Source organism: Microcaecilia unicolor, chromosome 5, assembly GCF_901765095.1.
Source record: "Microcaecilia unicolor chromosome 5, aMicUni1.1, whole genome shotgun sequence".
In the NCBI taxonomy this organism is placed as follows: domain Eukaryota; kingdom Metazoa; phylum Chordata; class Amphibia; order Gymnophiona; family Siphonopidae; genus Microcaecilia; species Microcaecilia unicolor.
This window is the reverse complement of record NC_044035.1, coordinates 306,393,175-306,406,423: the sequence shown is the minus strand read 5'-3', so window position 1 is coordinate 306,406,423 and position 13,249 is coordinate 306,393,175. Positions and strand designations below refer to the sequence as shown.

Here is a 13,249-nt window from a genome sequence, read left to right as displayed (position 1 = left end):
AGGACACTTTTTAACGCAGCTTAGTAAAAGGGCCCCTATATTTGTATTTCCCTGCTCTGGTGCATTAATGCAGTTCTCTTTTCGTCCTAATTTGAATTTAGTTTTGATTCATATCTCTGCATTAGAATCCGGGAAGAGGTGGGATCTGTTGGTTTGTAATCCTGAAAAATTCTGGACTGCTTTCCTTATCTGTATATGAACAACAGCATGAGAAGATAATTACTTTACTATCTGGCAGCCACTTCTGAACTGTTCAGCTAAGTGTTTTGGTGTTTATAGTCATTTATACTTTGTGTGGAATGTGTAATTCTAAGCAGTGCAGAAAAATACAAATAAACATAAGTTGACAGCATGTATAAAACTCCAAGTTAAAACATACATGGATCAATCACAAAATTTATACAAAATGAGTTCATACATACATGCATGCGCGCGCACACACACACATCAAAGCCATGCCAACATATCGCTCATTGATCAGTCAAACAAATTGAGATTGAGTGAAAACTGTATATCCTCTCTTGTTGGACAGTAAAAAGCCTGAATAAATGCCTAAATCTCAACAAGCTGTTCTTCAATCAAAGTTAATCTATCAGAATATTCCAAATTAATGGCTCAGCGATTGAAAAGGCTTGCTTACTTAGCATACCCAAACTGGCAGTTGGAATGTCTAATAACCCTTTATTTTCAGATCACTTTTTTCTGTGATTGTTAAATAGCGGTCCAAGTACGTTTCATGATCAGGTGCATCATTGCAAGGCCTTAAACACCAAGGTTAAAGGCACATTGTTGCCTAACTGGCAGCTAACAGTGTTGGGAAGGAATCGAGCGCACATGTTTATGGCGCCTGATACCTGAAATCAAATGTGCAATTACATTTTGCACAACCTAAAGGGCCTTTGTGGATAAAATGGAAAATCCATGGTATAAAAAAGTACAGTAATTCATCATTAAAATTCCAACTTTATGGGAAGAATCAAGATGGCTGCTAAGCAGTAAAAGAGCATTAACCTTTGAAGGAGTCCCTGGTTCATCTTCTTGAAGATTGTTGTTTTTCTTCTCTCTGGGACTGTACCCAAACTCAAGAAGATTCTGATGGTTTCTTCCTCTGAAGATTTCATAGAGAAAATGGATGATTTAGTAGCAGTAGCTTCAGCAGCCAGGGGACCCAAAAATGTGTGTGTGTTTCCACCTCTGAAGCTATGGTGATTGTGAGAAATGCCAGGGTATATGGGGAAGAGAGTTCTCAGTGTTACCTTCCAACCAAAACCTTGCAAGCTGTGGAAATGGAGAGAGTGTGTGAGTCAAATGAGCTGGAGGAGAGAGGTCAGAATTGGAGCAAGAGGGGGTCACTGCTCTGCAAAAAGGAGTTCATGCAGGAGGACATTTGGAAGATGGTATGAAGCCATCTACAAATACTAAATTTGAGACTGGAAGCTTTAAAAAACCTTAAACACAGATTTAGTCATTGAAACATCAAGTTGGAATCCTCGAAGTCAAAACTGAATCTCAGATTTTGGTTAGTAAGACTGTCTGACAATGTTAAACAACTTCAAGAGAAAACTAATGAATAGCAGGAACAAGGTAGCTAAATAACAGGCCTAAACTAGGTGTTTAGTGCCAGCACAGTCACTACATTATACATATTCAGTAAGCATAGCATGGTCACTGGATTAAGTTAAATGCTTAACCTGTATATTTAGCACCACTATCCATAAAGATAATGGCACTGAATATACGTAACATAGTAGTTGACGGCAGATAAAGACCTGTATGGTCCATCCAGTCTGCTCAACAAGATAAATCCATAGCATAAGGAATGATGTGATACTACATTTGATCTTGATTGGCTTTGCCATTTTCAGGGCATGAACCATAGCAGTCTGCCCGGCTCTGTCCTTGTTCTCCAATTTCTGAAGTTGTCATCGAAGCCCCACTCCAGCCTATCAATACCTGTCCAGCCACGATCAGGGCACAGACAGTAGAAGTCTTCCTGGCACTGGCCTTGTTCTTCAGCTACTGAAGCTGAATCTGTCCAGCCCCAATCAGGGCACAGACCACAGAAGTCTGCTCACCACTGGCTTTGCTTCCCAATTACTGGTTTTGCCATCTAATCACCACTACTAAGCTTCTTTGGATCCTTGCCTTCTAAACAAAGGAAGCCTTGTTACAAAAAAGGTCAGGCATCCTATGAGTACTTAGCAGCTTGCTTTGACTGCTATTTGCATCCATTGATGTGACCCTCAGCTAAGACCACAGGTGATGCAGGTGAAACCTGTAGGTGATGATGATGATACAGAATTAGCCTTTCTCTCATTCATTTTGTTTGTGCTCATATTTGCATGGTTTCCAAGTCAAATGACAGCTGTCTCCATCTGCCCCTCTCCAAGGTCATGACCTTCTAACTCAATGAAGTCCAGCTTGCAAATTTTAAGGCTATACTTGAGGATGTCATTGAATCTAAAATGTGTCTTGTCTACCTGCCTGAGTAACCAGTCTTGTTGTTCTACTGTTATTATATGTTTATGAAGTGCTGCAAACTGAACACAGCACTGTACAGATACACATAAGATACTCTGTGGAGCTTACAAGCTAGTGGACATATCGAGATTGAAGTTCTAATGATAGAAGTACCTTTACCCTCTAAGAGCTAAAAGGCAAGTAATCATAGAAGGAATGTAGTTTGATGGAGGAAGGGAAGTAGATAGGACCATTTGCTTCTGCTAGTTCAGGAGAGCTGTATGCAAACACAGCTGCAATAGAAAAAGTGTAATCAAGATGTGTGGCTGTCAGCATTCTTTGTTCCCTTCTTGTTAACAAGATGGACAAGATGCAGTGGAATCTGTAGCAGATAACTAAACTTACTGGGACTGGACTTGCTGTAATTAACTGAGGCATCATTTAATGTATTATTTATTTATTTATTGCATTTGTATCCCACATTTTCCCACCTCTTTGCGGGTTCAGTGTGGCTTACAATAAGATATGAATAATGGAAATACATTTGTTACAACTTGGTTATAGGTTACATTGTGCAAGTTTTGTGAGACCATCAAAGTATCATTAAGAATATGACAATGGGAGATCAACATTGAAACGTTGGAAAGAGACAATGGGAAGCTTAGAGGGCAGTGTTAAGACACAGAGATATATGGTGTACATATTCCTGTGAGCAGATGTATGAGTGATGTGGAATTACGGGGATGAAGGTTAGAAGTGGATGTATGGAGCATTGATGATCAGTGAGTGTGGACTCTATGTGTTTTGGCTCTTGCCATAAATTGTTTCAAACAGATGAGTCTTCAGTAATTTGCGGAAGGAGGCTTGTTCATGAGTCATTCTTAGGTTGCGCGGCAGTGTATTCCAAAGTTGTGTGCTCGTGTGAGAAAAGGTTGACGCGTGTAGCGTCTTGTATTTCACGCCCTTGCAATATAAGTTAGACTTCTGTTTTTAGATTTTAATTGATAAATACCAATAAAACACCTAAAGCAAAAAAAGGTAATAAATACCAAAATACATCACTGTGCCTAGACCTCTCTCATCCCTTCCTTTATTTGCCCTAAACTCCTCCACCTGATTTTTGGGCCTTTTCTACACTGCGTCATAAGCTTTACATGAGCCTTTCTTCTCCTCTTCCCACTGACTCTACTGAAGAGCTTTTCCAACAGTGAGCATTGGAGCTGGTGGTAAGGAGATATAATTAGCAAGGATGGGGAGTTGAGAATGGTAATGACAGGGGTGGGAAGAAAGCTGAGGGTTACGTTGGGGGGGGGGGGGGGAGAGTGTTAAATGGGGCATGTATGTGCTGATGGTGAGGAATGTAAGCTTTCAGGACATGTAGTCATTTATTTGTATTTTTGCTCACACCTTTTTCAGTAGTAGCTCAAGGTGAGTTACATTCAGGTACACTGGGTATTTTCTCTGTCCCTGGAGGGTTCACAATCTAAGGTGTCTGTTTATGAAACAGCGCTAGCAGCTGTCTATGCGCTTTTGCCGACATGGCTCATTCAAAGTGATATTTGGAAGTCCTGACCCTTGAACTGACTTGGGTTTGTAGAGAATGTTGGGTTTTAAATAATTTCCGTGCAGTGAAATTGGGAACATTATATGTTTTTGTTGTTGTTTTTTTTTTTTATTATTTGTACCCCGCGCTTTCCCACTCATGGCAGGCTCAATGCTGCTTAGGTACTTATTTGTACCTGGGGCAATGGAGGGTTAAGTGACATGCCCAGAGTCACAAGGAGCTGCCTGTGCCTGAAGTGGGAATTGAACTCAGTTCCTCAGTTCCCCAGGACCAAAGTCTACCACCACCATTTATATGTATTTTAGTGAGGTATATAGATGAGATCTAACGACAATTAGTATGACAGTGAATATCCATGAGATCTGTTTGCATGCACTGCCTCCATTGTATGCAAATAGATCTCATGCATATTCATTGGGGAAATCCTGAAAACCCAACTGAGTAGTAGCCCAGTCGAGAACTGAGGTTGCCCCCGCCCCCCCCCCCCTCTTGGGTAGAGGGTTGAGTATCATTGCTATTCTGATAGCGGGCGCTCTACCTGGATAGTTGGTGCTGCTTGCTATTTGGATAGTGGTGTTGGATATTAGTGAATAATTTGAACACCTTAGCTGGTATTTAAAACAAGCACCAATCATGGAGTTTAAATACTGACCTGCCTAATTAATTATAAATACTTGAATTGTTGTAAAGATGTTTTGCATTTTTTATTTTTACTACAGGATCCATCTGATGGTGTTTGCAGAGCAACAATAGGCGATGAGCATTTTCATCTCGAAGGTATTGTGGCAATAGTTTCTTTCAGTTCTGTTATTAATATGTGTGTCTAGAGATGCTTGTCACCATGGGGGTAATTCTATATCCAGGCACCTATTCTAGAAAGGAAAATGGACGCTTACTTTCTCTTATAGAATGCTAGAGTAACTGGATATCTACTAGAGCCTATTTTCTCTTATAGAATACTAGATTAACTGGGTATATACTAGAGCCTATTTTCTTTTATAGAATACTAGAGTAACTGGGCACTGGGCTTGATGGACCTTTTGTCTCTCTAAGTATGGAAATGCTTATGTTTTTATGTTCTAATACTAGAGTAACTGGGTACCATATATACTAGAGCCTATTCTATAAGAGTACTAATCTATAAGAGTTACTAGAGTAACTGGGTATATACTAGAGCTGATGTAAGTGCTCATGCTTAAATGCCAGAGGTATATGCATACCCTTGGATTTTATATATAGCACCCAAATGTGGGTGCGCTGCCCAAGATGTGCGCAGATATTAATTGGTTAACAAGCTCTTAACCATCAATAATTGGGTGCCAACAACCAATTATTGATGTTAATTGGCACTTATTACAATTAGCACACAGCCAGATGCAAGTACAGTTCTATAAGAGAGGGCACTTAATTCTCATAGCATGTAACCCAAAGGGGGGGGGGGGGGGCATGGCATGTCAGGCACATTCCAAAAAGTTATGTGCATAGTTACAGCAAACTGGGTAATCTCGCATAACTTGGGCACCAGCATTTACAACATTAGTGCATGACAAGGTGATGAATATCCTCACTATAACACCAGGACAATCCAAAAACCAACTGTATGAGAAATCTATACTTAACAAATTAACAAATTGCACTGCAATTATATATTTAAACCCACTTGATATTCAAACCCAGGTCAAAGGAAAAAAAAAAGACCTCAATAGTGGTATAAGCCCTGTACAACCATCTTACATCATTCCCATCATTAGTCTAAAAAAACACCCTACCTATACCTCATTTATTCAAAGCAACACTTTTATAATATGCAACACAATTTTTATGTACTTTTTCAAATTTTCTAAAATTAAACAAACCTCTTAAGGGGCAGAGACAAAAGCTGGGAACTTATCTTTTAAAGCTATAAGGAGCTGCCCGTTTCACATATTCAGCTTCGTCAGGAGCAAGTTCCCAAGCCTGATCAGAGCTGTACTAAACTGTTCTGCTCACTTAACATGTGCACTCATTCAGCCAGATTATTTTGCCCAGATCATTAGTACATGGCTATTGATACAAAAAAAAATAGGAAAAGCCATTTTTATGGCTGCAGTAAAAATGGCCTTAGCATGTGAGAAAAACCTGTGTAAGGGTGCACTAAGGCCACTTTTTACCACAGCTTAGTAAATGAGCCCTGTAGTAGGGTACAAAAGAGGTTTGAATAAGTTGCTGGAGGAAAAGTCCTTAAAAATTATTAGCCAGGGAGACTTGAGAAAGCCGTCACATATCTCTGGAACTGAGCTAGGAGAAATGAGTCTACTTTTTTGGAAACTGAACATGAGTAGCCATACTGGGTCAGACAGTGGTCCATACTGGGCCAGACCAGTGGTCCATCTAGCCCAGTATTCTGCTTCCAAACAGTGGCCAAGACAGGTCACAAGTACCTGGCAGAAACCCAAACTGTGGCAACATTCCATGCTACAAATCCCAGGCTACGTAATTGCTTCCCCATGTCTGTCTCAATAGCAGACTATGGACTTTTCCTTTTTTTAAACCCAGATACGCTAACTGCTGTTACCACGTCCTTGGGCAAAGGATGTGGTAACAGCGGTTAGCGTATCTGGGTACTTGTTGAGTACTTGTGTCCTATACTAGTCACTGTCCAGGACAAGATACTGGGCTCTGTGGGCCTTGGTCTGACTCAACATGGCTTTTCTTGTGATATTATGTTTATGATTTTGTATAATGGGGAATCACAGATCATACTTTTTGTTGTTTACCGTTATACAGTGGCCGCAAATAATAATGAGATCTAAATAGTGTCATTTACTTTCTGTACTTGTGTTTTTGTGCTCAAAACTTTAAACTGATTCTTTGGTTTGCTCTCAGTTGTGGCTGAGCACTCTGCATTTATCATAAAAGTTCCATTGTTAACTATCATTTTCTGTATTTCTTGCCAAAAGAATGGTGTTGATCTATCTAGGCTCATGTACATGATATTTGACAGTTCATTTATGCTCAACATTAAGACAGGATGAAAGAGGCATTCAACAGCTCCTTCACCCTCTAACCATTACCTTAGTCAAAATTGCACACCTCTTGTGCATTTTCCCCCGGATTCTATATATGGCACCTAACGTTGTGCATGCCAATCAGGTTGTATTCTGGATTTGCACACATAGCTAGATTAGCTTAACAAGCCAGTCAGTGCTAATTGGTACTTTACAAGCAATTATTGACACTAATTGGCATTAATTAGAATTTACTCGCAGAACTGTCTAAGCATATTCTGTAACATGATGCATGTAAATTCTAAGTCGCATAGTTGAAAAGGGGGCATGGAATGGGCAGGTCGTGGGCGTTTTTAAAATCTATGCACATTGGTTTGGAATACACCTGGTCTGTGCCTAATTTAGATGGCATTTATACCAAGTTTTACTTGGCGTAACTACTCACGACTAAATTTAGTCACATGGATGGGCACTTGGCATACTTTATAAACTGCACAGAAATTTAGGCTTATTGTATAAAGTATGCCTAAATTTAGGTGTACTTTATAGAATATGCCTAGGTATATTTTGTTTCGGTGCCCATTTTTTAGCCTTGATATGTAGAATCTATTCCTTTGTGTATTTTTGAGTTTATTAAACTTTTTTTTTAATCATATTCCCTATTTTTTTTACTGCCCTCTAGAGTATAGACATATCCAGGTCTTTAAATCACACCTCATGGATTGTGGTGCCAGTGCCCCACCATTTTGGTAGATGCCTTTCAGACTGGGGGGGGGGGGGGAGGGGAATTCAATAACTGGCCCAAAGTAAGTTTTCAGAATATTGTGTTCTGTAAAGGGCACTCTGTTAGCTTAGCGAGCATTTGCACCTGCCAAAGGCTGGTGTAAATACTGAAGCCTAATGAATGGCAGTTAGGTGCGCAAATGCAAGTATTCTGTAACACTGCATCTAAGTTCTGGGAATGTCCCCTTTGGAGTTATGCACCATGGGGGTCTTTTACTAAGGTGCGCTAGTGTTTTTAGCACATGCTAAAAATAGGCGCACTCTAAATGCTAGAGACGCCCATGGGAATACATGGTCATCTCTAGCGTTTAGCGTTCACTACAAATGCTAGCGCGCCTTAGTAAAAGACCCCCTATGAAATTTAGGGGATGGAAAGGGAAAATGGATGGAATTTGATATTCCACATTTCTGTGGTTACAATCTTAGGCGTTTACATATTTTATACAGCTACTTATTTTGTATCTGGGACAGTGGAGGGTTAAAATAATTTGACTAGAGTCACAAGGAGCTACAGTGGGAATCAAACCCAGTTCTCAGACCACTGCACTGACCATTAGGCTACTCCTCCAGTCAAGGTGTGCATGTTATAGACAGTGGCGTACCAAGGGGGGGGGGCGGTGGGGGCGATCCGCTCTGGGTGCACGCTGCTGGGGGGGTGCCGCGGCGTGCGCCTGCTCAGAGTTCCCTGACTTTGCGCGTTCGCTGCAGCTCCCTCTGCCCTGAAACAGGTTACTTCCTGTTCCGAGTCAGAGGGAGCTGCAGCGAACGCGCGAAGTCAGGGAACTCTGAGCAGGCGCGTGCTGCGGCACCCCCCCCCCAGCGGTGTGCACCCGGGGGGGGGTCTGCACTGCATCAGGGGGGGGGGGGTGCTGCACCGGGGGGGCGGGGTGCCGCCCCGGGTGTCCGCCCCCCTAGGAACGCCATTGGTTATAGAATAGGGCATAGGGCAGATCTGCACGTAACTGCTAATTGCAGCTAATTAACTGCTTGTTAAAATGCCAATAATTATCTCCTAATTAACTTACACATGAATCTGCGATCTGTGCCCAAACTTGTGCACCCAACTTAGGGTTGACCCATGCAGTATATGGTCACTCTATCTCATTTTGGAAATGTGGCTTCCAAAACTGGACAAAGTATTTCACATGTGGTGCTACCAAATATTCGTATAGTGGTAGTAACATTATTTGCCTTTCTCTAGGCCCTCTAGCATTGGCCCTCTAGCATTTCACTGGCCTTGCTCAGTACTAGTTGTCAAATATTTCCCATGTTTCTTACGGTATCTCAAGATCACTTTTGCTGTTCTTCTTCCAAGTCTTCATATTGGACTGCTGGTGTACAGTAGCAGACTTCGCATGCTGCAGACTTCTGTTCTGCACATCAGTGAGCAGGGTGACTCCATAATGAGATTGAGATCTGTCTGAGCAGTCACTGTGATTGTGCAGAGAGTTTGATAGATGAGACTTTACTGGAGTTTGAAAAGGGCCATAGCCCTGAGTATGGTGTATAACTGCAGCCACTCATCCTCAGACTAAGTAGGAACACCAGAGGACGGTTGTTTAAACGCTGGGTCTAAAAAAGCAGTGATTATCTCTAATCCTAGAACAGAGAAGACTAGAGAGGATCTTCAGAACTGCAGAGCAGGTCACACAGAAAGAAGCAGATGTCCATGACAGGTTCCTTCACCAAAACAATCCTTTATTAAGAAATTACACCCAACATAGTCCACATTTTGCCCTAAAAAGGCTGCTTCAAGGGTACAATCATGTTAACAATTCCAGAGTCTGTGTTTCCAACTTCTAAGGGGCAGTATAAGCTAATACCAGAGATACAAAGGTGCCTGAGAAGAACAAGATGGATCACATTCCAGGGATGCTTGCCAGATACAATATTTGGCTTACTATTCATTCTACTCTAAGGACGATTATAAGGAAGGAATGGACTGCAGCTCAGAAAAACTGCAATTGTATTACTCCAAAGTCTCTATCTAAGTTGATTAGACTATCAGAAGAAGTGATGAACCAATGGGGTTTGATCCCAAAAGTGAATAGCACAATATCAAGTTTATCAAATCAGATAACTATTTTGACAGAGAAAATATATCCATGAAGATTAGCATCAACATGGAGATGGCTCTAAAACTGATTTAATAGCTTAAAGAGGATATATTACAAGTTGTAGTATGTCATCCATATATAAGTAACGAATAAAAGGGCACTCAGGGAGGACAAGACCACAACAGAAAAACTGAATGAATTATTTGCTTTAAACTTTATTAAAGAAGACATTGTGGAGCTAACCAGACTGGTAACATTTTTTGAAAGTGATGGTTTAGATGAATTGCAGCAAACCACTGTAAAACTGGAAGATGTAATAGAGGAAATTGAAAAAAATAACAAATCACCAGGACCTTGTGATAATTACCTCAAAGTTCTGAAAGAGCAGAAATGTAAATTTGCAGACCTGGTTCTTGAAGACTGAAATGTGACTAGTGAACACAATCTTTAAAAGGGCTCCAGAGCTCATCTTGGAAACTATCATCTTGGAGCCCTTTTACTAAGCCACGTGAGGATCTACATGTGCCCAACACGTGCCAAAATGGAGTTACTGCACAGCTACTGCGTCGCTCTTGCAGTAATTTCATTTTTGATGCGTGTCCAATACACACGGCCAAAAAAAATCATTTTTATTTTCTGCCGTGCATATCGGACACGTGCCAAGTGGTATTTGGCACGTGTAGGTCATTACCACCCAGTTACTGCGTGAGACTTTACCACTAGGTCAATGGCTGGCGGTAAGGTCTCAGACCCAAAATGGACACTTGGCAGTTTTGATTTTGCTGCACGTCCGTTTTCGGCTTAATTTGCCACAAGTCTTTTGGCTTTATTTCCTTGTATTTTGTTGTTGATAATTTCAGGCCTTTATTGATTTATTGGTAACTACTGAGATTCACCCCATTTTGTGGACTTGTTTTTTGTTGGGGAATAGCTCTACCAGTTTGCCCAGAACCAACAGAGGCTCATTAGGGGGTCGTTTTACTAAGGTGCACTGAAAAATGATTCTGCGCACATCCAAAACCTGCGCCTACACTACCGCAGGCCATTTTTCAACACACCTTAGTAAAATGACCCCCTAATGAGCCTGTTGTTGGTTCTGGGCAAAATGGTAGAGCTATTCCCCAACAAAAAACAAGTCCACAAAATGGGGTGACTCTCAGCAGTTACTAATAAATCAATAAAGGCCTGAAATTATCAACAACAAAATACAAGGAAATAAATTCAAAAGAGCTATTTTCTTAGCTCTCGTTTTATAGGACTAGAGTCTTAATACTAGTCAAGAAGATCTAAAATATTCAAAAGGTTAATCTCTTAGCAGCTTAAAGGGCTGACAGCTGGGAAGGTGCAAAGGACACATACAGTGGTGGAAATAAGTATTTGATCCCTTGCTGATTTTGTAAGTTTGCCCACTGACAAAGACATGAGCAGCCCATAATTGAAGGGTAGGTTATTGGTAACAGTGAGAGATAGCACATCACAAATTAAATCCGGAAAATCACATTGTGGAAAGTATATGAATTTATTTGCATTCTGCAGAGGGAAATAAGTATTTGATCCCCCACCAACCAGTAAGAGATCTGGCCCCTACAGACCAGGTAGATGCTCCAAATCAACTCGTTACCTGCATGACAGACAGCTGTCGGCAATGGTCACCTGTATGAAAGACACCTGTCCACAGACTCAGTGAATCAGTCAGACTCTAACCTCTACAAAATGGCCAAGAGCAAGGAGCTGTCTAAGGATGTCAGGGACAAGATCATACACCTGCACAAGGCTGGAATGGGCTACAAAACCATCAGTAAGACGCTGGGCGAGAAGGAGACAACTGTTGGTGCCATAGTAAGAAAATGGAAGAAGTACAAAATGACTGTCAATCGACAAAGATCTGGGGCTCCACGCAAAATCTCACCTCGTGGGGTATCCTTGATCATGAGGAAGGTTAGAAATCAGCCTACAACTACAAGGGGGGAACTTGTCAATGATCTCAAGGCAGCTGGGACCGCTGTCACCACGAAAACCATTGGTAACACATTACGACATAACGGATTGCAATCCTGCAGTGCCCGCAAGGTCCCCCTGCTCCGGAAGGCACATGTGACGGCCCGTCTGAAGTTTGCCAGTGAACACCTGGATGATGCCGAGAGTGATTGGGAGAAGGTGCTGTGGTCAGATGAGACAAAAATTGAACTCTTTGGCATGAACTCAACTCGCCGTGTTTGGAGGAAGAGAAATGCTGCCTATGACCCAAAGAACACCGTCCCCACTGTCAAGCATGGAGGTGGAAATGTTATGTTTTGGGGGTGTTTCTCTGCTAAGGGCACAGGACTACTTCACCGCATCAATGGGAGAATGGATGGGGCCATGTACCGTACAGTTCTGAGTGACAACCTCCTTCCCTCCGCCAGGGCCTTAAAAATGGGTCGTGGCTGGGTCTTCCAGCACGACAATGACCCAAAACATACAGCCAAGGCAACAAAGGAGTGGCTCAGGAAGAAGCACATTAGGGTCATGGAGTGGCCTAGCCAGTCACCAGACCTTAATCCCATTGAAAACTTATGGAGGGAGCTGAAGCTGCGAGTTGCCAAGCGACAGCCCAGAACTCTTAATGATTTAGAGATGATCTGCAAAGAGGAGTGGACCAAAATTCCTCCTGACATGTGTGCAAACCTCATCATCAACTACGGAAGACGTCTGACCGCTGTGCTTGCCAACAAGGGTTTTGCCACCAAGTATTAGGTCTTGTTTGCCAGAGGGATTAAATACTTATTTCCCTCTGCAGAATGCAAATAAATTCATATACTTTCCACAATGTGATTTTCCGGATTTAATTTGTGATGTGCTATCTCTCACTGTTACCAATAACCTACCCTTCAATTATGGGCTGCTCATGTCTTTGTCAGTGGGCAAACTTACAAAATCAGCAAGGGATCAAATACTTATTTCCACCACTGTACTTTTGAGCATTAATTTTAAAACAATACATTTGAAAGGAAGCTTTGAAAAAGAATACCCCCCCCCCACCACCACACCTTAGTTGCAAAATGCTGGTTCAGTGCAAGCGAATTTGCTGCCAGTTCTTCTGAGTCTCTCAATACATCTGGGTATTTCCAAATGTTTTGATTGCAAAATAGCTTATGGTGATTCGTAAAATATAAATTCAGCAACTGATTCAGAGACCGATGCCGATGTCACTACTAGAGTTAAAGTCTTTGGCATTTGTGAAAAAGAGAGCCATATAGAATGAATGACTGCCATATATTGGTGTCACATATTACTGTCTCCAGAGCAGTTCTGTCACAAGGCATATGAAACTGCCAAGCAATCAAAATATTATAATGAACTTACTTATGGCAGTTCACATTTCAAAGAGGTAATTTGCAATGCTCTAATAGCGGATT

At 41.5% G+C, this 13,249-nt stretch overlaps 1 protein-coding gene across 2 annotated transcripts in view; it reads left to right on the top strand.

The window, feature by feature from the left end:
- Positions 1–13,249, top strand: part of NKD1 (NKD inhibitor of WNT signaling pathway 1) — a 221,895-nt gene that overhangs the window by 131,670 nt on the left and 76,976 nt on the right. For both annotated transcript variants that reach the window (XM_030204347.1, XM_030204346.1), the window contains exon 4: positions 4,744–4,801. In XM_030204347.1, the coding sequence (XP_030060207.1) occupies positions 4,744–4,801 (58 nt within the window). The remainder of the gene's footprint in view (positions 1–4,743; positions 4,802–13,249) is intronic.